This window comes from Callorhinus ursinus, unplaced genomic scaffold (assembly GCF_003265705.2).
Source record: "Callorhinus ursinus isolate GAN/ISIS: 27379988/994484 unplaced genomic scaffold, GSC_fseal_2.0 scaffold1, whole genome shotgun sequence".
NCBI lineage: Eukaryota > Metazoa > Chordata > Mammalia > Carnivora > Otariidae > Callorhinus > Callorhinus ursinus.
The window spans coordinates 142,111,316-142,135,784 of NW_027397063.1; the positions used below are offsets into that span (position 1 = coordinate 142,111,316).

Consider the following 24,469-nt stretch of genomic DNA (forward strand, 5'->3'; position numbering starts at 1 on the left):
GTTATACATACAAAGGCCACGGCATAATGCTCAGTTCCTAATGATCCAAAAGATGCTAAGCTTATTCCAGCAATCACCGTTACCAAATGACAGCCTTCAAGGAGGAAGCTGAGTCTAAACCGGGAGGACAGAGGGGGCCGGGAACAGAGAAGACTTAGGGCAAGCCTTTCCTAGCAACATGGCACGTGTGCAAAAAGCTACAAGGACAAGTCAACAACAACAAAAAAATCCAATTTAAAAATGGGCAAAGGAGTCGAACAGACATTTCTCCAAAGAAGGTATACAAATGGCCATCAAGCACATGAAAAGATGCTCAGTATCACTAATCATTAGGGAAATTCAAATATCATTAGAGAAATTCAAAACACCATTTTGCACCCACTAGGATGGCCACTAGTAAAGGAAAGGAAATGTGTTGGCAAAGCTGAGGAGAAACTGGAACCCTTCTCTTGTGCACTGTTGGTGGGAATGTAAAATGGTGCAGCCGCTGTGGGAAAACAGTGTGGCAGTGCCTCAAAAAATTAAAAATAGTTTAGCAATCCTACTTCTGGATAGATATACAAAATAATCGAAAACAGGATCTTGAAGAGCTATTTGCACACCCATGTTCGTAGCAGCATTATTCACAACAGCCAAGAGGTAGAAGCAACCCAAATATCCATCACTGGATAAACAAAATGTGTATATACAAACAGTAGGATAGTATTCAGCCCTAAAAAAGAAGGAAATAGGGGTGCCTAGGTGGCTCAGTCGGGTGAGCGTCTGTTGATTTCAGCGTTGATTTCAGCTCAGGTCATGATGTCAGGGTCATGGGATTGAGCCCCACACTGGGCTCCATGCTGGGCATGAAGCCTGCTTAGGACTTCCTCTCTCCCTCTCCCGCTGCCCCTCCTCTTGCCCTGCATGTGTGCATGCTCTCTCTAGCTACAATATGGATGAACCTTGAGGACATTATGCCAAGTGAAATAAGCCAGTCACAAGATAAATACTGCATGATTCCATTTATATGAGTTATCAAATATAGTCAAACTCTTAGAAACAGAGGAATGGTGGTTGTCAGAGGCTGGGAGCAGCAGGAAAGGGCAAATTCAGTGCATACAGTTTGTTTTACAAGATGAAAAAGTTGAGAGATCTGCAGCCCAACAAAGTGCACACAGGTAATGCTACTATACTGCACATTTAAAAATGGTTAAGATGGGGCGCCTGGGTGGCTCAGCTGTCAAATAAAATCTTTTTCTTTTAAATGGTTAAGACAGTTTTATATTGTCTTTGACCCCAGTTTATTTTTTTTAAGATTTTATTTATTTATTTGACAGAGAGACAGACAGCGAGAGAGGGAACACAAGCAGGGGGAGTGGGAGAGGGCGAAGCAGGCTTCCCGCGGAGCAGGGAGCCCGATGCGGGGCTCAATCCCAGGATCCCGGGATCATGACCTGAGCCAAAGGCAGACGCTTAACCGACTGAGCCACCACAGTTTAAAAAAAAAAAAAAAGGCCATGAGGAAAACAGATGCCGTCCGTCGGATGTCCCTCCTTCTCCAGCACCCATGGGGTGGCTCATTGAATGGATGAAGCAGTAATTGTGTGAAACAAGAGAACAATAGCTCTGCGTGTGATGAATTAGAGCAGGATTATCACAGCAGATTATCACATCATAGCACCATCTCCACTAAGCACCAGCTCTGCCTTCTTGGCTTCCTTCGCTAACTCGTCCCGTGATCCTCACTGCTTTTATGTCCCCAGAGATGGCCTCCTTCTCAGACTGATTCGCAGTGACATAGAACCCTCTGGAAACAAGTTCTTGGCCACAAAGAGGTTATCCATCTGCAGAGAGAGGAAACGTTTTCACAGGAGCAACCTGTGGCTCTTGGGCATTGTGAGTTGTGCAGACCACCCCTCCTCTGCTCTGAATTTCGACCTCAGGCCACCCTGATTTGGAGATGGATCAGCTCCTTCCCTCCTTTCCAGAGGATGGCAGACCAGCATCCCAGGCCTCCTGGGGCTGCGCTGTCTGGTCAGGGTCGGGCCACTATGTCTGGAAGAACGTCGAGGCTTGGAGATGGTCCAGGAAGCCCGCAACAGTGATTAAAGCGCTGGACATGGAGACAAACAGCGGATCTACAATGGTTCCATAGGGAGGCCCCTCCACACGGTGACAGCATCCAGCTGCTTCCTCCCTCCCCAAGGGGGCCTGGCAAGGGGCAGATGCTACATTTGTGGTGAGAAGGCAGGCCGAATTCACAAGAACAGCCTCTGCCATGGAGAACTTTAACACAAAAGTGGGCTTCTCAAAGAGGGGAAGGAGACATTTGGCCTAGATCTGTAAAGAAAACCTGTTTCCCCGGGGGAGAAAATATAAATATGTAAAACCCTCAACTTTACAGCATGTGGGCCCAAAGGAAGCTTTCAATGAACGGCAGCTGGTAATATTTTCCCTCCTCGATCTTATGCTTTAATAAGAAAAATCTTCATAGAGCTTCCAAGAAAAGCCAATGAAAAGAAAGGGCCTATGAAGTCAGAATGCTGGTTATCTCAGTGGAGAGGGGCACGAGGAAACATTCTGGTATCAGCAACAGGGATTCAGGAGTGTGGATATGAAAACCCCACCAAGCTGTTTGCGTCAGGCTGGTAAGTACTTTAGAGTTCTACCGTAACAGGAAAGAGGAAAAGACAAAGAAAAAAGTAGACAAAACTTCTGAGGCAGTTACAAATGCCTTTTTTGTTGCGTCCAATAAAACCTTCTGGAGTGATGGAAATGTTTTCTCTGTGTGCTGTCCAACACAGTAGCCAGGAGTCATGTGCCGCTACCGATCACTTGCAATGGGGCTAGTATGATTGAAAAACTAAAATTTTAATTTAGATAAATTTAAAATGTACTGACTCCATGTGGCTGGCAGCTACCTCACTGGATGGCGTAGCTCTAGGATATCACAAATCTCAAGGGTAAAGACTTTTCTTTGCACCTCCTCAAAGCACCTAATGAACTTGAGTACCTCATATGCACTTTGGGAGCCAAATAGAGTTGACCCTTGAACAACGTGGTGGTTAGGGGCACCAAACTCTCATGCACTTGAAAAGCTGCATATAACTTTTGACTCCCCCAAAACTTAATAGTCTGTTGACCTGAAGCCTTATTGAGAACATAAATAGTCAGTTAACACATATTTTGTATGTTATATATACTAGACACTATAGTCTTACAATATAGTAAGCTAGAGGAAAGAAAAAACTAAGAAAATCCTATGGAAGAGAAAAGACATTTACAGAAAATCCACCTATAAGTGGACCCATGCAGTTCCCACCCATGTTGTTCAAAGGTCAACTGTAAAGCATGAAAAATAACCTGATTTCCTAATATATAATACTATGTAGGAATAAATAGGAATATACTACTGATACACACAACACGGGTTAATCTCAAAAGTATTGAGTGAAAGAAGCCCTACACAAAAGAGCACACACAGTAGATTTCCATTTATATGAAGTCCTAGAAATATAAAAAGTAATCCTCAGTAATACAAATCACAACAGTGGTTGCCTCAGGGTGGGACGAACTGACTAGAAAGGAACAAAGAGAACTTTTTGGGGATGACAGAAATATTCTATGACTCAGTGGGGGTGGGGGAATTACACAGGAGAGCATCATGGCCAAAACCCAAACTATAATCTTAAATTCTGTGCATTTCATGCACAGTATACCTCAAAAAACACCCACTCACAAAAATGCTTATGTAAGGAACGAGATTTCCGAAGCATTCCTCATACACATTTTGTCATGTTAAAACAACCGTATCTCTACATCCTGGAACAGACATTAAACATCTGACCAGATAAAGAAAATAAAAAGATCAGTCATTGGTCCAAGCAGTAGTCCAGAGCAGGCAACCTCAAGGCCATTCCCCTGTCGCCATGCCATCCAGCCTGCCTACGGGATCACAAGGTCATTCATCCTCAGAGCACCACCCTCCCATCACGGCACCCCCAGGAGGCCTTACCAGCACGAGGCCATCAGCCTTGGGCTGCCGGGCCAGGCTCACCCCCATCCACTCATCATCCCGGTCTTCCCGGCAGGTCTTTCCACACGGCATGCCCCGATTCTTCCCTGGATGAGAAAGAGAAAAGCCAGGCGTGCTTTGAGAAACGATGTTCTGCTGGCTGCTTTTCAAAGGGTGGTCTACAGTCCAAATGCTGGTTACCTGCCAGTGAGAAAATAAGGAACTTGGAACAAAGTGAAAATCAACTCCTTCACGATGTCCTGTGGGCTGTTTAGTTGAGCCAGTATTTTTTTTCAGCACAGGACTTGCTCCGTGAAGGAAGCAGTGCGGAGATTTATGTTCTGAAGCTGACTCCGCAATCTGTTACGTACCAGGAGTAAGCGGTTCACAAACCCGTCATTTTGAGAGGCACTAAAGAACACTGCAGACACCTCTCCCTTTCAGCTAAAGAACATCAGAACGATTCTTCGTTTAAAAAAATACAACTAGAAGCTCTTGTTGGGAAAGAACTTTGGAGAAAGTCAGGACCTGAAGGAATTATAATAAAATAGCTCCCACAATGTGCCAAGCACAGATCTATGTATCACCTCTCTTACTTAACCTGAAGGTATCTTAGTCCTGACTTTACAGGCAAGCCAGCCGAGGCCAAAGAGGCTACGGGATTTTCCCAGTAAGTCCCAACTAGTAACTGGCAGAGCTGGGCTCTGAACCCAGGCGCAGTCACCCAATTCCAAAGATGATGGATCATGTATTTTCCACTGGACCTCAATGAGCTTTTTAAGACCTCCATCCATCATATCTTTCCCTACTTAAAATATAAAGCCTAAGATTGATTTTAATGGCCTCCCCCTTAAGCATAAAATCTTCACACCTTACCCCAGCCTGCTGGGGCCTGTGTGAGGCAGCCCCACCCACCCCATCAACCCCCTCTGCTTCTGCTCTCCCACTCAGCACTCCAGCTACACTCTCCTCACTCAGTACTTTAAAATGGCACATGCTTTCCTTTGCTTAGAGGTTCTGCCGTAGCTGCCCAGCTAACTACTGTGAATCTTTCCAATCATGTGTAGATCAACTAGCCACCTCCCCTCTGGTCTTCTTGCACTCAACTATTCATTTTCATGTCTCTCTGCCCACTAATTTGTAAGGCCCAGGAGGGCAAGATCTTTGCTTTGTTCACCAATAGATCTTGTGCTAAGTAATAGGTACTTGACACATGATGGATGGATGGATGGATGGCAGGGAGGGAGGACGGGAGGATGGAGGGAGGGGAGGACAGAGGGAGGGGAGGAGGGAAGGGGGGATGAGGGGAGGGGAGGAGGGGAGGAGGGGGGGAGGGGGGGAGGGGAGGAGGGGAGGAATGATCAGGCCACCCTGAGAAGACAAAGAGGAAGCATGAGGGTACGGAACCCATCTCCACTTTGGCAGTGACATCCACCTACCTCGAGCCATGTCCAATTCGGTGCATCTCCGGTCGGGGTTGGTGTGGACACGGCACTTAAACACAGCCCCAGGGGACTTCACTGAAGTGCTGTACTTGGACTCTGCCTTTGGTGCACCCACAAGGACCCTGCACATCAAGAAAGAACATTCTGTCACAACCCAGTACCAGGAAAGAGGAGGCTGATGGTTAAATCCTCGCCCAGCCATAGGTGGGCTGCCTGAGCGCTCCCTGAGAAACCACACCCCAGTATTATCCTGTGGTAGGGGGCCCAGGTGGGAGAGCCTCCTGCAGTGAACCTGTCAGATTTTCTCCAGGCACATTTAAAGCTTCAGACTAACTGGGAACACATATAACCAAAGGGTTCCTATCTAGAACCTATAAAAAAACTCCTACAAATCAATAAGGAAAATCCAGATAGCCAACAGAACAGTGGGCCAGATAGTTGACGAAAGAAAACCAAATGGCCAATAAACGTATGACAAGATGCTCAACAACATTAGTTATCAGAGAAATCCAAGTGAGATACCACTTCACGCCTACTAGGTTACACCAAAAAGACTGAGGACATCAAGTGCTGGCAAAGATATGGGGGAACTGGAACCCTCATACCCTGCTGGTGGGAGTGCACACCATTATGACCACTTTAGAGAACTAGCCAACAGTTCCTAAGAAAGAGGAACATGGGCCTACCCGAGCACCCGGCGATCCCATTTCCAGGAACATACCCCACAGAAATGCATACGTGGGTCTACCAGGAGACATGGACAAAGATGTTCACAGCTAAAAATGTCATGGCCGAACACTGGAGAAGACTCAAAGTTCCACCCGTGCCAGAAGAGACAGGTAAATGGTGGCACAGAAACACAACAGCATTCTACACAGCAATGAAAATCAACGAGCACGCAACTGTGGCCACACACCGAGTCTCACAAATACAACACTGAGCAAAAGACATCAGGCCCGACAGGCACTCACTGTCTGATTCCATTTATCTGAAGTCCGAAGCAGCTGGAATTTAACTGGTCTTAGAGGTCATGCTCTGGGTTACCTCTCAGGAAGAGCAAGGGGGGCTTCCGAGAGTGCTTACGATATTCTATTTGCAACCTGAGTAGTGTCTACACAAATGTGATAACTTTTCTGGATGTGTGTGATACTTCAGTAAAAAAAAAAATAATAATAATAAAAAGTAGGAAAGTTGGAGATGCCATTTCTCTTCTATGTCCCCCTTCTTTCCCTTGCCCCCCACCACACACAAAGCACGTATAAAGAAATAGCAGGAGGGTAGAATTATAAACCATATCCTTGACCCCGGTGCCAACCAGAGGTAGAAGAGTTCACATACGAACGGGGCAAGAACGAAGCTGCGCATCCTTCATCTTGAACAGGAGGCTGCTGTGGGGATGAGCTCTCCCCCGCAGGGCCCCTCCCCACCAGAGGACAAAAGCAAGAATTTGAAGAGGACAGAAGAGACACATTCGGGCTATGTGGACACAGAACATGGGGGAAACTGGCAACAAGCGCCCCTACATTTGTATGTATTGTTCCCAGAGAGCAGTCAAGCACAGAGCTATCGCAGAGAATACTAACTGGTACCAATCAGGCACTGTGTGCTGAGCAACAAGCCATGTGGAAAAGGCCTTGTAAGGTGAGACTTTGAACAAGAGCTACACCTGTGTCCAAAGAGTAGCAAATTCCAAACCACTGCTCAAGGAGAACATGAGCTGCTCCTTCTGTGTGGCAGACAGGAAAGGAGATGCAATTCTCCTCGAAAGGTACCAGGCACATTGTGAACTATACTATACCCCACTGGCCTTGGAATAGAATGCAAGTGGGAAAGTGGGCTAGCAGAGGTTAGAATGACCCCGGACAGGCTACCCCCACTTTGTCCTGAAGGCCACCTTCACCTTGGGATCATGATCTTCACCCCCAACCTGGCCACAGAGTGACACTGCACCCTGGCTGAAAGGAGTGGAGATCTAGAGATCAGACAACAAAATTCTGTGACCCTCAGATGGACCCACAACAAAGGCTGAACAGCCATACCAATCTGGCTCAGAGATGTGGGTCCTATCTTAATTCCCACTGCCTCCGAGCCCAATCCCTCAACGCGCAGAACACAAAGGATCGCTGAAGATACACGGAGCCAGGAAAACCTACCCTTACTGGAGTGTTTCTTTCCAGGTCGGTCTCAAGAGTCTGTACTTGATTCCGTGCAGCGTCTGAGAGGCACAGGCTCTGAAGCTTCCCGGGAAGCCCCTCAGTCGCACCCCAGGAAGCTGCCCCTCCAGGTGCTTGCCCACAGCTCCCGCTCCTGAGGCCTCCCCATGGTGGGCCCCAGCTGCAGACTCCCCAGGCAGCAGTGGGGCTGGAACCCAAAGCCTTCGGAAATCTGAGCAAGCACTTTCCCACACGGACCACACCAGGGGAGTCGGGCTGACTCAAATGCATGATGACACGCAAAACGCAACTCTAGTGAGAAGAAAGCCACATTAAGGGATCCATTTCCCTACTGACTTCTGGGGCTGAGCTTCAGAGCCACCAGGACAAGCCAAGGGTTGCTCTCAATAATGCCAGTTATGTTTTCACAGGTGAGAAGAATTAGCAGTTTGACAGGTTGAAACGGCCAAAACATCCCCGGCCTTTCCACGTGTCAGGTTGTAGGAGCTGAGGAACATAAAATGCCTCCTGCGCTCAAAAACCCCAGCGGGACGGGGCTGGGTCCCAAGGTTCCCACAAACTCCAAATTTACATTAACACAGTGAATAAATGTCACTTGCAATTCATTTTGTAAACATTACAAAAATTAGACCAAGGGGAGAATTAGTCTCATACCAAGGGAGGGAAATCGCTGCAAGAAACAAGCTGTTTCTCTATCCCAACCCCCGCCCCCGCAAATGGCACTGGAACCCTGGTCATGACAGCACCACTGGGCCAAATTCAGCGACCGAGGTTCACAGGTTATCCTGGGAAAGGACCCTGGAGGGCAAAATCCCAGGTACTGCTTCTTCTAGCCTAGAGTTGAGACCCAGAGGGGCGAAGTTTATATCAAAATCTCAGGCGGAAAAAGGATCCACTGAATTGTTTTTCCCTTCCAAACCCAAGGTACTCAGGGGTTCGACCAATGGCTAATTAAGCACTGATAACAATGCTCTGGGTCCAACTCTCCATCAGCTGGTCAGATGAGGTTTTTCCCAAATCCTTTGTAGTGGGAAATGAAGCAAGATATGGGGGGGAGGGTGTAGACACGTATGCGCTCACTGGGATGGCACGGTGTAGCACGAGCTTGTATCTCTGTGTTTACAGAAAGCTGTGGCTTCCTCCGCAGCCTGCGCTCTTCTTTACCTAGGCCACCAGCCAGCAAGACTGCTGCTGCAAGCCAGCTGATGAGCCCGTCTCTTCTGAAGTTAGTTCAGCGGGCTCTCCGCCAGGCCAATCCCAAGAGATGGAGAGCATGCAACCGCCCAGAGTTCAGGACAAACCACCACAAAGATGCCATCTGCCTTTTCTCTCATTATTCTCTGAGTTATGAAGAGACAGCCTGGCCACTTCCAATATTCTCCCAAATCTTCCCTGGTACCCCTGACAAGACACTGAGAAGTTTCCTTCCTTTGTACAGTTACCATATGGAAGGGCCCAAGTGGCCCCACCAACAGGCTCCCGTCAATAAATCATCAGGCTGATTTGCACCTTTGTGGGCTACTCCAAGTGTGGTCCTCCGACCAGCAGCCTGGAGAACACCTGGGAACTTGATGGAAATTTAGAATCTCAGATGCTAAATCAGAACGTGCATCTTAACCAGCTCTCTGGCTGACATATCGTCTAAGAGGCACGATATAACCACCTACGCTGATTACAAATCATCGTGTTCCATTTGGAGCCAGTGTGAACAGATGACTCTTGAGAAGTGCGACTCTCCTCATATCCTAGCCCCAGTTAAAGATGCACTCAAACTGCAAAGACATTTTAGAGTCCTCTCATTAATTCACAACTCTAGCTTTCTAATTACAAGGACAACCAGCGGGTATCAGGCACTTGGAGTGGGCACATGCTGGGCGAGGCTCCTTAAAGGCAGAATTGCATTTAATCTTCAGAGCAATCCTATGGAAGGCATGATTATCCCCATTTTACAGATGGAGAAACAGGTGGCCAAAGATAGTCACGGGACATGCCCAAGCCCACAAACACGGCGAGGTGCCACATGGCAACACACACCCCGGCAGTCGCGTGCAGTGTCAACCCCACTATTCTGCCCACCCCACAGCAGCCAGAGAGCAGGAAACGGGAGCCAACAAGTGCAGAGCGACCAGCCACCTGCTGCCAGCCACCACATGTGATCTTGCATGCAAAAGCCCTCATGAGGCTCAGCCCTCACAGGTGGCTCCCAGGTTAGAACTTTGATTGGGAATGTCTGTCATGCCCCAGGACTGGGATTTAGAATAGAAAGAAGCCCTTTACCCTTCCGCATCGGGCTGAATATCGATCACCTTCTTGTTTTTCTAAAACGTGTACATTGCTGGCACAGAGATGCCCAGAGTTCTCACATCTGTCTGGAGATGGGGGCCCATGTGTTCATCTGCCGGCACCAGTTATGCTCCCAGGTGGTCCGATCTCTTGCTCAAGGTAAGCCTGTTGGGCAGGTTCTTGTGCATTTTACTCAGAGGTGGTGGGTTACACCACTGGTAAGCAGCAGAGCTCGGATTTAAACCCTGGGCATCCACGTCCAAGGGCGTCCTCCTTCCAGTCCTCCAAACTCCCTCCTCTTGTGGCAGTTTAAACACCCTCTATTTTTCCGACACGGTCACCTCCTCAGTGGTCAAGCTGGCTACAAAGAGTCCATTTCCGCCACCACCCATCTGCTCTGAACCCATCCCTCACATCAGGAGAGCAAACAGCAGGTAAATGCCCCAGCTAGCGGGTGACAGAGAAGCCCCAAGCTGCCTCCCCGGGGAAGGCTCCCGCCCTACCCACAAATACCACAGCCGTGGTTCCTGAGGGCAAAATTACAGTGCGATCGAGGACGGCAACTGGGCATTGAAAACCTTACATGCATTAGGCTTACTTTCGTGCATTTGAACCCAATGCCAAAGCTTCCCCAGGGACCCATGTGTCAGTGACATGAGTGGAATCTAATCATTGCGTGTCCCACCGCACTGCCCAGAAACCCCAGGAATCACTCCGCCTCCCTCACTGGGCAAAAAATAGCCAAGACTTGAACAGAGAGAGGGCTGGTTGGTGCCAGGGAGCCACTTCTGACCACATGGGACCCTCCACTCCCAGAGAGGAGAGACTCTCCGGGGCCAATGCTTGCCACCTGGAGCTGGTGAACCTGAAAGGACTCAGAAGCTCCTCTTTTTACAGTTGGGGAAACTGAGGCTCTGACTCAAACCAGGGGATACTAACTGTGTTTAAGGGTTTTAAACTAATAGTTCTGCTTGAATTCTAAGCTTTGAGGGCCAGTTACTCAGGGGGTAACATGTAAGAAGCACGGGGCTAACACAGGGTTCAAGTTCTGCCACAACCACTGACACGAAACTTATCTGAGGTCACATAGCTTAACTAGTCTGGGCCTCAGGTTTCCTCCTCTGCAAAATAGGAAGAATTAAAATGTACCTAGTAAGGGTTCTTGCAAGGTTTAAGATAGTGTTTATAAAGTACCTAGGACGGAGCTTGGTACAAAGTTGGTGCTCAATGAAACGTGAGAATGTTAGACAGTAGGCCAAACACCCTAGCACCCAACTCACCCCAGCTCCCCCTCTTGACAGCACTCCCAGGAGCTCCTCAGAATCAGGAATTTATTCAGACCCTCAGCTGAGCTCATAGAAATCCAGGAATGGCTCGGACACTCTCACCACTAGCAGCAGACTGCAAAAGTAGCCATGATTCTCCATTCTTCCTGTATCCATGTCCTTCTCCATGGGGCTTTGCAACTTCCTCCTTCAGGAGGTACAGTCTATTTCCACCCTCCAATCCCTTGAAAGTGGGCAGGCCTTGTAACTTGCATTGGCCAACCAAATGTGACAGAGGGGGCGTGGTTTGACTTCCCAGCTTTGGCTTCAAGAGACCATGCATCCTTCTGCTTGCTCTCTTGGCACCCTGCCCAGCCACCACGGGTACAAGCCCATGCTGCTGGGGGACGAAAGCCACGTGGAGATGAGCCATCCCAACTGAAGCCATCCTAGACCAGCCGGCCAGCGAGCCCACCCAGAAGCTGACAGGAGACACATGCATGAGCCCAGCTGAGAGAAGAACCATCCAGCTGAACCCAGTCTAAACTGCCGACTGCAGATTCATGAGCTAAGAAATGGCGATTGGTTTAGGCCACCGGGGCTTAGGGCAGCATGTGACGCAGCAACATCGTGGGAATAGAAAACAGATCATCAAGATAGGACAGGCCCCTTCTGAAGGGAACTGGCCTGTGGCACCTCCACTGTCCACTAACTGCTCCTGAGTCCAGCCCACTGACCTAGCTCTGCAGCCCAGAACTGCTATGACTGGTTCTCCAGCTCCCTGGTGTCCTTTCCTGCCCCCAAAGGAATCTTACTGCCAACCAGGACCACAAACTTTTACTGAGGGCCCTGATAGGGGAAAGGCAGGGTGGGGTGACAAACAGCCCCGAAGAATGTGCCGCCACCTCCTCTCCAGCTCTGTGAGCTCAGGCAAGTCCCCTGGCCACTCAGGACCTCCCTCATCCTTACAAGATGATACAAATGCACAGTCCCCTTCCCAAGACAGCAGGGAGGCACAAAAAGGAATGGCAAATGGCAAAGTGTTGGCAGGCGGGTGCATCCAGGACAGCCCGACTTTTGAGAACAGGTAGGAGTTTCCATCTGTCAAGGCCAAGAGCAGACAAATGCTCTCAAAAGAAGCATGGGGGCACTTTTTCCTCCTCCTTAGGATATGGATACCTTGGACAGGGGCTTGATGGAGGAGGGGACAGCAGCAAGGCTGACCCTGAGAATGGCCAGACAAGCATTAAGTCAAGTCCATCTGGGTTCAAATCACAACTCTGCAATCTACTTGCTGGGTAACCTCGGGTTTGGCTTCTGCACCTCATAGTAGCCCCACTGCATCAGAGTGAGCAGGAGCATAGCACCTCTGGCACAGAGAAAGTACTCACAAAGGGCTGGCAATAATATTTTTACCCTGGGAACTTTAGGTTGGAGCTAAGAAAGGGCGGGAGAGGGGTACAATCCAAACGCTGAGTCAGAGAATGAAACAGGTGACTTCCATGCCCAACTGAGACAGAGCAGCCGCTCAGGTAGGGTCCCCCTCCTCGGAGAGGCCTCAGCCTGCTGGTGGCTCTGTCAGGGACTGAAGTGTCCTCGGAGGCAGCTGCCCTGGCCGGGGCCTCGGGTCTTGGCAGATGCACCAAGAAGCAGCAGCTGGAGAAGGAAGCATGGTAGAAGGGCCAATTTTCTCCTTCCCTACCCCCACCCCCGCCCCCGCCCCCAGAGCATCAAGTAAATGCTAAAATCCAAGAGCGGCAAGCTACAGACTCCTGGGGGGTTTGAGTAAAAGCCATGGGGTCCTCCTGGTGCTTTCTTGTGATAATTTTCTTCTCCAAGAAGAACAGGTCAACACTTTTACCTTTATCCTTTTGGACTAAAATTCTCACCACGACCCCCAACCGTAGAACTCTCAGACTTGTGTGGAGCCCAGGATGGGGGGCCAGAGCTCCCCACAACAGGGGCAGCCTCCCACCTGCTTAGAGGAGAAAGGAGCATGCAAAGCTCTGGGATATACAATCCCACAGGTCTCCAATTAAAGGAGCCATCTCAGAGCCTTTCTGGAAGCAGGATGTAAATGAATACACAAAATTGCAGATTTATGTAGAGCATGACCAAAATTTTAGAGACCGCACATAACAAGTGCATCTTACACAGGACTATCTTGTTCATTTCTGTATTGAGTATGGACACACTGATTTTGATAAACAAATAAAGGTATCAACAAATGTACTGAAAGCACTCTTTCAGCATCTCAAGTCAGGATGAAGATGACCATTAGTTCCCACGGCCAGGTCAAAGTAACAATAAAAAGAACTACTGGTATTTATCCAGAGTTTCCTATGTGCTGGAGGTAGTGTTCCAGGCTTTGCAGACATCGCCTCATTTAAGGCAAGAATGCAATGAGGGAGAAACTATTATTCCTCTTTTCCAGAGAACTGAACAAGACTCAAACAGCTGAAGGGACTGAAGGCCCCCCAAAGGTCCCTGAGGCTGAAACAGCTAAATGGGGGCGGGGCTGACCTTGAAGCCCACCCTCGTCGCTGCCATGGACTTGTGGCACTCTCAACAGCCCCCCTTTTAAGGCATAGGAACCACGGGTTTGGTTGTTGCTAGGAAATCAAGGGCCACAATGAAGGCAGAGCCAGGAAGAACGCCACTCCCTGTGTCTGGAACATCCACTCCCTAGGACCCATCGCGGTGGTAAGAGGTGCAATTGCACATTTTGGAATATCCTGCACAATGCCGGTTTTGCTCTCGGCTTTGTACACATCGCAGCATTGGAACACGGGCCGGCCAGGACAGGGTAGGAGGGGCCACCTGGGCTTCGACACACCAAGGGATGTGTGGACACGGACAAAGATGGTTTTGTGTTTTTTAGTTTCAGGTTTTGGGGGACACAAAGCATCCTCTCTCACACGTTGGCCACTGGCGCAGAAAGTCTGACTGGGCGGGTTTCTTTAACAAAGTTACAAATCCAAGGGTGAGTCCTGAACATTGGCCGCCACAGCTACCTTCCCCATCCCCTCTCCAAATAGAGCTGCTTCTTAAATGGGAATAAAGAGATGGTAACAAAAGCAGCCCAGGAAGGTTAGAATGGATATACAGAATATTCCAGAATGTGCCATCTTTCCTAGGACACTTCTATCTTACCCTCACACAGATGTGGTGTGACAGCAGGCCCTACAAATGTCCCTGGCAGAGTCTCTGGGTCCCTGTTTACTTGGTGATCAAGCATCTCTGGAAAGCAGAACCCCGGTTTCCCCCCACAGGGGGCCAGTAGGTCATGAATAAGTAATGAGTCCCCCACAGGGAAGCTACCACTACAATAATTCCAAAACTTACCCAGCAAAGCCAGGCAGGACACAACCTCATGAGACAGATGCTTGGATGCCTTGAAGCCCCAAATTCAGACTGACTCTGTGAGCGGCAAAGACACACACCCCAGCTCTACCACTTTGGCCATGTGACCTGGGCAAGCAATGCCTCTGTGGGTCAGTGTTCCCCTTTGTGAATGGGGCTAGAGGGACAACCAGCTGAGACTCAAGAACATTAAATGAGCTGATGTATCTAAAGCATGTACAACAGTACTCCACACATGGTAAGTACTCAATGGGCCTGGCTGCTGCCACCATGTTGCTTCAGCTGTGAACTGAAACTCACAACAAAAGACTTTTCTGCTCTCCCACAGAGCAGAAACTGGGGACCCAGTGAGCCTGTGGTTTCAAAGACTCTAGATTTTTCCCAATCTGGGATTCACTTTCACTTTCTAAGGCTCCCTCAAAAAAAAAAAAAAAAGTCATGATATAACACTTTCTTCTGCTTTGGTTGGTCACTAATCCACTTGGCTTAATGGTTTGTGGTTCACAAGGTACCAGGAATGAGCGACTACTGCTCCCTCTGGTCAGGAGCTCATCAGTTGCCCGATGCTTCAAAGTAAAGGGGGGCTCTCTCCCTCCTCCATCCTTCCCCTGCGACATCCCTGAAATCAGGAAGAGGCACCCTGGGAGTCAGCCGGCAGCTAGAATGCTCTGGAGTCTGCTTTAGGTCAGAATCCTAATGTTCCCCATGCTGACCCAGTGTAATAAGCAAAGGCACAGATAATCCCCACCCAGGATGGCTGGCCGAGGAGCACATCGCATACCTTCCTAACAGCAACTCACAAATGATGGGCTCCACGGCAGCCATGGAGGCGTGCATCCCCGTGTCACCTCATGTCGTTCAGCTGCAAGGGGGCAGTCAGCTGACAGTCCCCAGCAGCAGCCCCTTCAGCATGGCCAGAGCAATCATGCTAAGGCCATGCTCCTCCCAGGCAGGCCCAGCCAATGACCAATTATGATCTTGGTGGGGGGAGGGGGGGCTCCCTGTCGAGTTGATAGACACCCTAATCAGATCTACAGCACAGTCTGAGGCTCTCCCTAGCCAGTCCTGCTCCTTGCCCCCTATTCTTTCATAGCCCCTACCCGACTCCCAACACTTCTCTCGTATTCCTATCTCTGCCTGAGCATCCGCTCCCAGAGGACGCTCACGGATGCAAGCCCCCAGTCAATGTGCATTGATCACCCAGACCGGGGCAGGCTTTGGACAAGGTAACTAAGCTTCAGTTCTCTGACTGGCAAACTGCAAACCACTCACCAGCTTGTCCCAAAGATTCAACTAAAGACTAGGATGCCTGTGAAAACCTCTGACCTCTTGTAGATAGATGCCCAGCAAATACTCTCTAATGGGATTATCAATTTTTATTTCTTAAAGTTAGAGCCTACTCCCTTGATTTCTGAGAACACAGTGGCTTCTTTTAATACACGTGAAAACATTTTCCCTAGACAAATCACAGTAAGAGTTATCAGAAAAAGACCATTTCCGGACCAGCAGCAAGTCCGTGGGGAGTCAGAGTTGGCTGGGGCCCAGCTCTTCACACCCTCACACCCAGAGCTGTCAGTGACTAGCTGAGAAGAGTAGTCTTCTTGCCCCAGAAGGTTCTCCCCTGGTCAAGACAGCTGCCTCTGCCCCTGCCAGGTTTCAGCACTAGCTCAGGAAACAGCACCCTTGCCAGATTCTCTAGCTCCTCAGGGAAAAACCCTGGAGACCCCAAGAGACACTCCCTGGGACCCTAGAACTCGGGCCTCACACACACACCATACCTTCCTGAGAGCTTACTGCAGGGCAGTAAGAACCAGGAATAAGGTCTGAAAATGCGACTTCCAGAAATACCAGATGGAGAGGGGAGCCACACTCCCACCTGAGGGCCTGGCATGGGCCAGAACTCTGCAAAGACATGCCCCGCACAGGTTAGGAGAGCGGTCACTGCCATTTCTGGATGTCTCCCCACAAAGACGGGCAGTGGGGGACAGCAGGGACCATGATCCCCGGGTCCCCCCTCTAGAGGTTTTACCTTCACGGGCGTCTCCCCCTCTGCCCCTCTGAACAACCAGTGCCTGCTCAAGCACAAGCCTCTCCCCCATCAGAGCCCACAGCTTAGATTTTGCCTGGGACACAATCCCTTCACTTATCAGATGGCAGGTGGTTTCCATTCCCAAATCCCTCCACCTTAGCAGAGCTGCCACTCCGGTGTCTGACAAAGGGAAAAGACAAAGAAGTCAGCCCCCCTGGCTGTCCACTATTAATCCTGAGCTTGCTTTAAGCATCCCCTCCTTTTTTTTTTTTAAAGATTTTATTTATTTGACAGAGAAAGAGAGCGCAAGAGAGGGAACACAAGCGGGGTAGTGGGAGAGGGAGAAGGAGGCTTCCCGCTGAGCAGGGAGCCTGATGCGGTGCTTGATCCCAGGACCCTGGGATCATGACCTGAGCCGAAGGCAGACACTTAACGACTGAGCCAACCAGGCGCCCCTAAGCACCCCCACTTGTTTTGATACACAAATATGCCAAGGGTTGGTTTCTCTTTTTTCTTCAGTCCTCATCTCATCTTTGTCTAGCCCTTTAGAACTTAACTCATTGCTCTAAACCAGCCCTGTCCAACACTCTCCGCGGTTAAGTGTTCTGTGTACTGTCCAGTACAACAGCCACTGGCCACATGTGGATGGTGAGCACTTGAAATGTGGCTAGTATGACTGAGAAACGGAATTCTTGATTCTATTTGGTTGTAATTAATTTGTATTTAAATAGCCATCGTCTGGCTAATGGCAACGGCACTGGCAGTGCAGAACTGTCTAGCTTGTTCTCTTAATTCTCAACCTTAATGCAAATGGAGAACGTTATGTTCTCCTTGGCTCTGAATTACCTCCTATTCCTCACTGAATGATGCTCTGACAGCCTTAACAAAGCAGAAAGCAGGCGTGTCTTCCATTTCCAAGCACTTGCTCCGTGCCTGAGCACAGCCGTCTTGATGTGTCCCAGGAGATGGAGCAGGAAGCACGTCGCCAGAAAGGAAGCCAATGCACCCAATCACCTCGGACTCCAGGGCGTCTGGGGCAGAGAGGAAGGACGGGAGGGGAGGGGAGGGGTGTGAAAGAAACCCACTTTGGGGGCTGGACGCCAGCCGGGCTGCATTTATTTATATCACAGGGTGTTACAGTTGTCTGCCCTGCAGCTGAAGAACTGGGACACGTCTAAGGAAATGGGACAGAAATCGGCTTTGTTCATATTCCCTGGCACCTACTGCTGTTGCTCAAAGGGTGCAAGACGACTTGGGGGCAGGGGTGGTGGGGAGAGGTACAGGAGAGGAAGCTAGCTCTGGCAGGCAGACACCCTCTGAGTGCTGTCGGAAAAGAGGAAACTGAGTCATGTGCATGTTTGTATCCAAACAGATACAAATGACATCTGTAACACTGTCCAGGATATTCTGGTCCACCTGGCCATGGGGACAACTCGCACTGCCTAGAGCACAGCAACAGAGGAACCAGGTTCTGGGTCTGGGCTCTTGCTCCTGATGCAACAGGACTGCAAAAGCTGTGTTCAAGCCCCAAGGTTTAGAAAAGCAAGGTCACCCCCAGCTCTAGCAGGGATCTAGGACTTTCTGACCCATGACAATTTTGGCTTAAAAAAAGAACCCACAGGTATTCTCGGTTATAGGATTCAAGAACAAATCCTAGCTCTCCTGGCAGAGCACACACACGTGCTTTGTGATGTGTACCTGGGGTCCGCCTTAATGCCACGGACCCCCAGTGGAAGAGCCCACAATGACCCTGGTGCCTGGGCTCTATCCCTACCCCCTCCAGCACATTCTTCTTGCTCCTCACCGTATCTACAACAAATGCTTCTACCTGTAAAAAGGTGTTTAATTAGCAGGATGCCAACTTATTAAACCATTAATGCTGAATTAAGAAGCTAAAGAGTAATTTCCTAAGAAAGACACCAGATACAAGGTTAAATTACCATTTTCCTTCTTTTCAAAGTTTCAATGTATAACTTTTCCTTTTCATGTCTATCACTTACTTCCCACACCCATTTTGACTATTTGTGATCTTTTTAAGTTCCCCTCATGTAGATGGCTAAGCTCCTCTCCCACACTGGATCAGTCCTTTAGCAAATCATTCCAAAACTCCAGGGCCTGAATCAATGCATTTCTCTAAAGTACACACTTTACCTTCACTGGCACTTTGAAAATGCATAGAAAACGCCTCAAAATCTCCCTCCTCTCTGACCCAGCAATTCTAAACCCAGGAATTTACTCGAAGGAAATAATTAAGGATGTCCGCAAGGCTTTAGTTACAAGGAGGTTTACCCCTGCTGTTGTTTATAATCATGAATAATTGGAAACAACCTACATGTCCCTCAAGAGGGGCTAAAAGATCCAGGGCCCTGGGACTCCCTGATAGGAAGAGACCATCAGTCGCTAAGTCAATCAACTAACCCCAGAGCTAAAAGTTAAGATAGAGACATAGGGTCGCTCCAGATTCCACTGAGCCTGAATCTTGTAAATTTAGGGTGACTACCTTTAAGAAAATACAAAATTAGGACTATAAGATGAAGCACAGGGTCCTGCTAGGGGACCATGTGAGTTAGGGGTCTTTGGTGGAAGTTTCATTAGCCCCGTGGCAAGTCTAGTCTTGAGAAAGAAAAGAAAGAGAAGGGAGGGGAGGTTGGAAGTCTATTGCTTCAAGAGCCGCAGCTGACAAAGTCTGGGCAGCATCATCAGCTGAGAATAATGTTCACGGTCTAAGACAAAGAATATTTGGGGGAAGAGAGAGGAGAGAAAAGGATAAGAAGGAAAATACTTGGAAAAAACCCCAGGAGCACAGATATCAGGGACGTAGCAAAAACTATGATAAAAATTAACACAATGTGGGGCAAAAAAAGAAAAAGGAAATTTGCTTTAAAAAGATTTCCGTCAAGTTTAGTCAGTACCTGGAAAACTATAGGGACAAGCCCTCCAACGGGTAGAGCAGCATGCTCATATCAGGCGCAGACAGGGTACTTTTGAGACCAGCAGGCTGGCTGTTGATGGGTTCCTTAGGACCCCAGAAATATCTGCCCCACATCTTCACTGGCACCGAGGCCACGCACCAGCATTACCTTCCAGTTGCACACCGCGCCCCCCCCCCCACCATATACCCTGGGTGTCAAGTTGAAGGCCAGTCTGTCATTTCCTACAATCGCCAAGTCTATTCCAATCACAGTTTTTCCTCATCTCCTTTTTGAAGCAAAGCAGGTTCAACTTTTTTCCTATGTCAAACTCGCTCTTGCCTCTCCCCCCCCGCCCCCGCCCGTTGTTCCCCACCTAGGGCAGCTCTGACCTGTGGCCGATCCAAATCCAGGTGATCAGGTCTTCTTCTTCTCCCCTGAGCTGAGCCATTAAAGAGCCCAGAGGCGCAGCTCCACTGCCTACCTTTTTCTCTAGAGCCCCCTGCCCAGAGAAGCCCTTCTATTCCTCACTGCTCTCCCCACAGACTTTGTGCCAAGGTCACAGTCCAGGAGCCCAGCGGGGGATTCTGGGATGTGTTCTCCAACTGCTCCTGCTGCATTCTCTACTAAATTCAAAGCCCACTGAGCATGCAGGACATGGAAAAGGTGTTCAGCCTGCTTTGCTTTAAAAAAGGGGATTTGGCAATGCAGAAAAAGACAGTCTGGCCTTAAACTTGGCAACTGGGGTAAATGGTAGGGAAGGAGATGTGGAACTGGACAGGGGCTACACGGGACTTTACAAATTGGTTTTCTTGAAGGCAGTTCTCAAAAACATGATTGTTAACGGGCTGGCCAGTCACGGAGTCCCATCTCCCCCCTCCCCACCCCGTTCCAGAAATGCCTCAGGACTCAGATCTACAAACTCACCCTTTTTGGTCAGCCTCTGTCCAATTCAGAGCAGGGACTGTCCCTCAGAGCTGCATGCTGAGAGCACACATTACTGACCTCGCCTTCCTAGCCTGCATCCCCTAAGGATACTCACACTGGTGACCACACAATAAAACCAACTCCAGACTAGTTGTCACCCAGGGCCCCAATGGGCCATGACCTTGAATAGGGGAACTGTCTGCGGCCTAACGCTCTGATGAAGAGGTGACCTTGTGTGCTGTGGGATTCCCACTTGTCCAGGGAAAGGGTCAAAGAGGGACCAACCCCATCTCACAGCTTCTCCTCAGGGGCTGAGCACTCAAGCACTGTACCTCTTAGCCGATAGCTCTTAATGGGGAGAGCTCCCACCCTTTGGGACTCTCAGGGAGCAACTGGACTCCTTGACCTCTACAGAACCACATTCCTCTCCTAAAACAAGCACTCCGGGTCAGAGGACCCGTGTGAAATGAGGCCCAGGCTGCCCCAGAGATCACCCGCCAGCCTTATCACCCAGGGTCCTGGACCATCCTCCTTTCCAGCATCCTGGACCCTCTCTGCTCGCTTCCTCAGAAGATCTAGTAAGGAAGGAGAGGGCCTCTGGACCGTAATGTGCCCTTCGGGCTGCCAGACATTCACCTCTGGGGAGCCCCACTCCTCCCCTACACACACAGCCTGTCCCCGTGACGTCCCGGGGTCACCGCACTTCCTTGGCGCCACGCACCAGAGTGGCTTGAAGCCGGGGAGCGCTGGGTGGGGTGTCACCAAGAGCTCCCCGACACCGAGGAGTCTACATCTCGAGTGCCCGGTCTCTTCGGGCCCTGGGGCATTCGGCAGAGGCCCCTCGGGGGCAGAGGAGCCAAGTTTCTTAGCGACCGAGAGAGCTAAGGCTCGTCGGGCTGGGAGGCCGAGGGGACCGCTCTCGGGGCTCTCCCCACGCACGCCGGCCCGGTCGCCTCCGACCCCAGGCGCCCACCGCAACGTCGGCGGGACCAGAGACCGGCGGCCGGCGTCCTGCCCGCCTGTCGTCTGCGGCTGAGCTGCGCGTCGCCGAGACCTTGCAATCTCCCCCTCGGGACCGCGGCGTGGAGGCGGCCGGAAAAGGCAGCGGCGGCGGGCGGGGGGCCGAGGCGCGGGCGGGGGCGGCGGCCGGGCCGGGGCCGCGGGGGCACTCACCAGCGCGTGTTGTCGTGGAAGTGCTCCAGCACCGCGTAGCCGAAGAAGGAACCGGCGGGCCCCTGGAAGCGCACGGGGCGCTGCGGATCGAGGTTGTAGGCGCCCGCGGGGGTCCCCGCGGCCACCAGCGCTAGAAGCAGCGCGCGGAGCCCCCCGGCGCCCCTCCGCGCCGCCGGGCCGCCCATCCCCAGCCGGCCGCCGCCCTCCGCTGTGCCCCGCGAGCAGGGCGCCGAGCGCGCGGGCGCCGGGGCCGCGGGGTCCGCCGACGGCCGGGAGGCTCCCGGAGGCGGGAGCTCTGCGCTCCGACGCTGGCGGGAAGCGGCGCTGGCCCCGGGGCGGTAGGCCGAGCGGGCGCCGAAAGCGAGCGCAGGGGCGGCCCGGAGCGGGCGGCGTCCTCAGTCCGGCCGAGAGGTCTGCGCGCTTGGAGCGAGCGGTCCCGGGCCGGGCGGTGCTGGACTGCGGAGAGGCGCGCCCGCGGGGTGGGCGGCCCGGAGGCGAGTGGTGGGACGGCGCGCCGGCGCCCTCTGCCGGCCGCGAGCCCACCCGGGGGATGGCGCCAGCGGCGGGAGAGAGTGGGAGACCCGCCCGGCGGGGCCGGGGCTGCAGCACCTCCCACCGAGCCCTGGGCCCCCAGGCCGGGAGAGGCTTCCCTAATCCTCCCCGCAGCTGCGTGCTCGCCCGCACTGCGGGGGTCGCGGGGTCTCCCGTTCCCTCTCGGTCTCACACCGCACCAAGGACCAAAGGAAGCCGGGTTAAGGATTGCGTTTATATTCTAGCCCTGCCCATCTGCTGCCCCTTGACCGGGCTGTGAGACAACCCAGGGGAGAGGAAGCGCTCAACCAATGCCACCTGAGGTTGTTACTAACGACCAGATCCACGAGGGAATGAACCGAGCACCTTTCCCTATTCCACTCACCTGGTCTCCTACACCATTGATCCCTTAGTGTGGTCTCTGCACCAGCAGCATCCACATCATCTGGGAAACCCGTAAGAAATGTACCCCAATCGGTTCCACTCCAGACCTGATGAATCAGAAGCTCTGGGGGTTGGGTTCCAGCTGTACATGGGGAGACAGGTGTAATTGTGATAAAATACACATAATATAAAACTTACCATCTTAACCATCTTTAAGTGTACAGTTTAGTGGTATTAACTACATTTACATTGTTGTGCAGCCACCACCACCCATCTCTAGAACTTTTCTGTCTTGCAAAACCGAACTCTATATCCATTAAACAATAACTCCCCATTCCTCCCCTCCCCCAGTCCTTGACAACCACCATTCTACTTTCTATGAATTGGACTACTCTAAGTACTTCGTGAGTGGAACCATATGTGGCTGACTTATTCCACTTAGCATAATGTCCTCAAGGTTCATTTATGTTGTAACAGGTATCAGTACTTCTTTCCTTTTTAAGGCTGAATAATACTGTATATATATGTTTTCTTTACCTATTGATCCCTTGATGGACACTTGGGTCGGTTTCACCTTTTGGCTACTGTGAATAGGTGAATAATACTGCTATGGATATATGGGTACAGTTACCTGTTGGAGATAACTGCCTTCAGGTGTTTAGGGTATATGCCCCAAAGTAGGATTCCTGGACATGTGGTAGTTTAATTTTTTGAGGAACCACCATAATGTTTTCCACAATAGCTGCATCATTTTACATCCCACAAGCAGTGCACAAAAGTCTAACTTCCTTACATGCTTTTAACACTTGTTATTTTCTGGGTTGGTTTTTTGTTTTTTTGTTTTTTAAGAGATACATATGTAGTAACCATTCTAATGGGTGGTATCTCACTGTGGCTTTGATTTGCATTTCCCTAATGATTAGTGATGTTGAGCATCTTTTCATGTGCTCATTGGCCATTTGTGCATCTTATGAAGAAATGTCTGTTCAAGTCCTTTGCCCATTTAGCAAAGGACTGTGTTTAACAATCTGTGATTCTGATGCATGCTAAAGTTTGAGAATCATACCACATCAATACCATATCAATATTGACACACTTTTATTTTCCTCAAGCAACTATACCCTGTAAGCCATTAGAAAGCAGAACCTACTATCTAGTTGTTGCGTGAACCCATGTTCCAAAACCAGCCTTAAGTTACAATACAGGCTCCCCAGGGAAAACAAAATGAGAGCTCTGCCTCCTTAACCACCTGCTCCCAGCTGCTTACACACATATCAGAATAGACCTCTGGTCCCAAGGGCCCCAATTATTATGTAATAAGTATGATATTATAGAACTATAATTATATAATTATTACAGAACTGTAAGATCTATAGTGATGTCCCCCTTTTCATGCCTGTTACAGGTAACTTGTGTTTTTATCTGTCTTGGTAGGAGGTACTAATTTTTTTAAAAGATTTAATTTATTTATTTGAGAGAGAGAAAGAGAGAGAAAGAGAGAAGAGTGCATGCACACGCGAGAGAGATCATGAGCAACAGAGGGGCAGAAGGAGAGGGAGAAGCAGACTCCCTGCTGAGCAAGGAGCCTGATGCGGGACTCTATCCCAGGACGCTGGGATCACGACCTAAGGCAGATGCTTAACTGACTGAGCCACTCAGGCACCCCAGAAGTTACTAATTTTATTAATCTTTTTAAAGAAACAACTTTTGACTTGGGCAATTGTTTTCTATAATACCTTTCCCTTTTTTTTACTTTAAGATTTTATTTGATCTCTATTTCCTTCTTTACTATTTCTAATAATTTCTTTGGATTTAATTTGCAATACTTTTTTCTAGCTTCTTGAGATAGGTGCTCAGGTTTTTGGCCTAATTATTTTTCTCATATATTTTATAGTATACAATATATTCTTTAAAATATATAAACATATATAATATATGTGTGTTTGTATACACACACACACAAAATCAATTTCCCTCCAGGGACTGTTTGAG

The 24,469-nt window shown here is 49.9% G+C and overlaps 1 protein-coding gene across 6 annotated transcripts in view; it reads right to left on the reverse strand.

Annotated features, from left to right (window-relative positions):
• ITGA9 (integrin subunit alpha 9) overlaps positions 1 to 22,003 on the reverse strand; it is a 339,913-nt gene extending 317,910 nt beyond the window's left edge. Inside the window, exons 1-3 of one of the 6 annotated variants that reach the window (XM_073902077.1) lie at positions 21,563 to 22,002; positions 5,434 to 5,561; positions 3,995 to 4,101 (exon numbers count right to left, since the gene is read on the reverse strand). In XM_073902077.1, coding sequence (XP_073758178.1) covers positions 3,995 to 4,101; positions 5,434 to 5,561; positions 21,563 to 21,747 — 420 coding nt within the window. In that variant the 5' untranslated portion in view covers positions 21,748 to 22,002. Of the gene's footprint in view, positions 1 to 3,994; positions 4,102 to 5,433; positions 5,562 to 12,577; positions 12,665 to 19,854; positions 19,929 to 21,110; positions 21,450 to 21,562 lie in introns of those variants that run through there. The other 5 variants (XM_025884438.2, XM_073902092.1, XM_073902084.1 and 2 more) reach the window with 5 other exon arrangements.
• Positions 22,004 to 24,469: the final 2,466 nt, after the last annotated feature.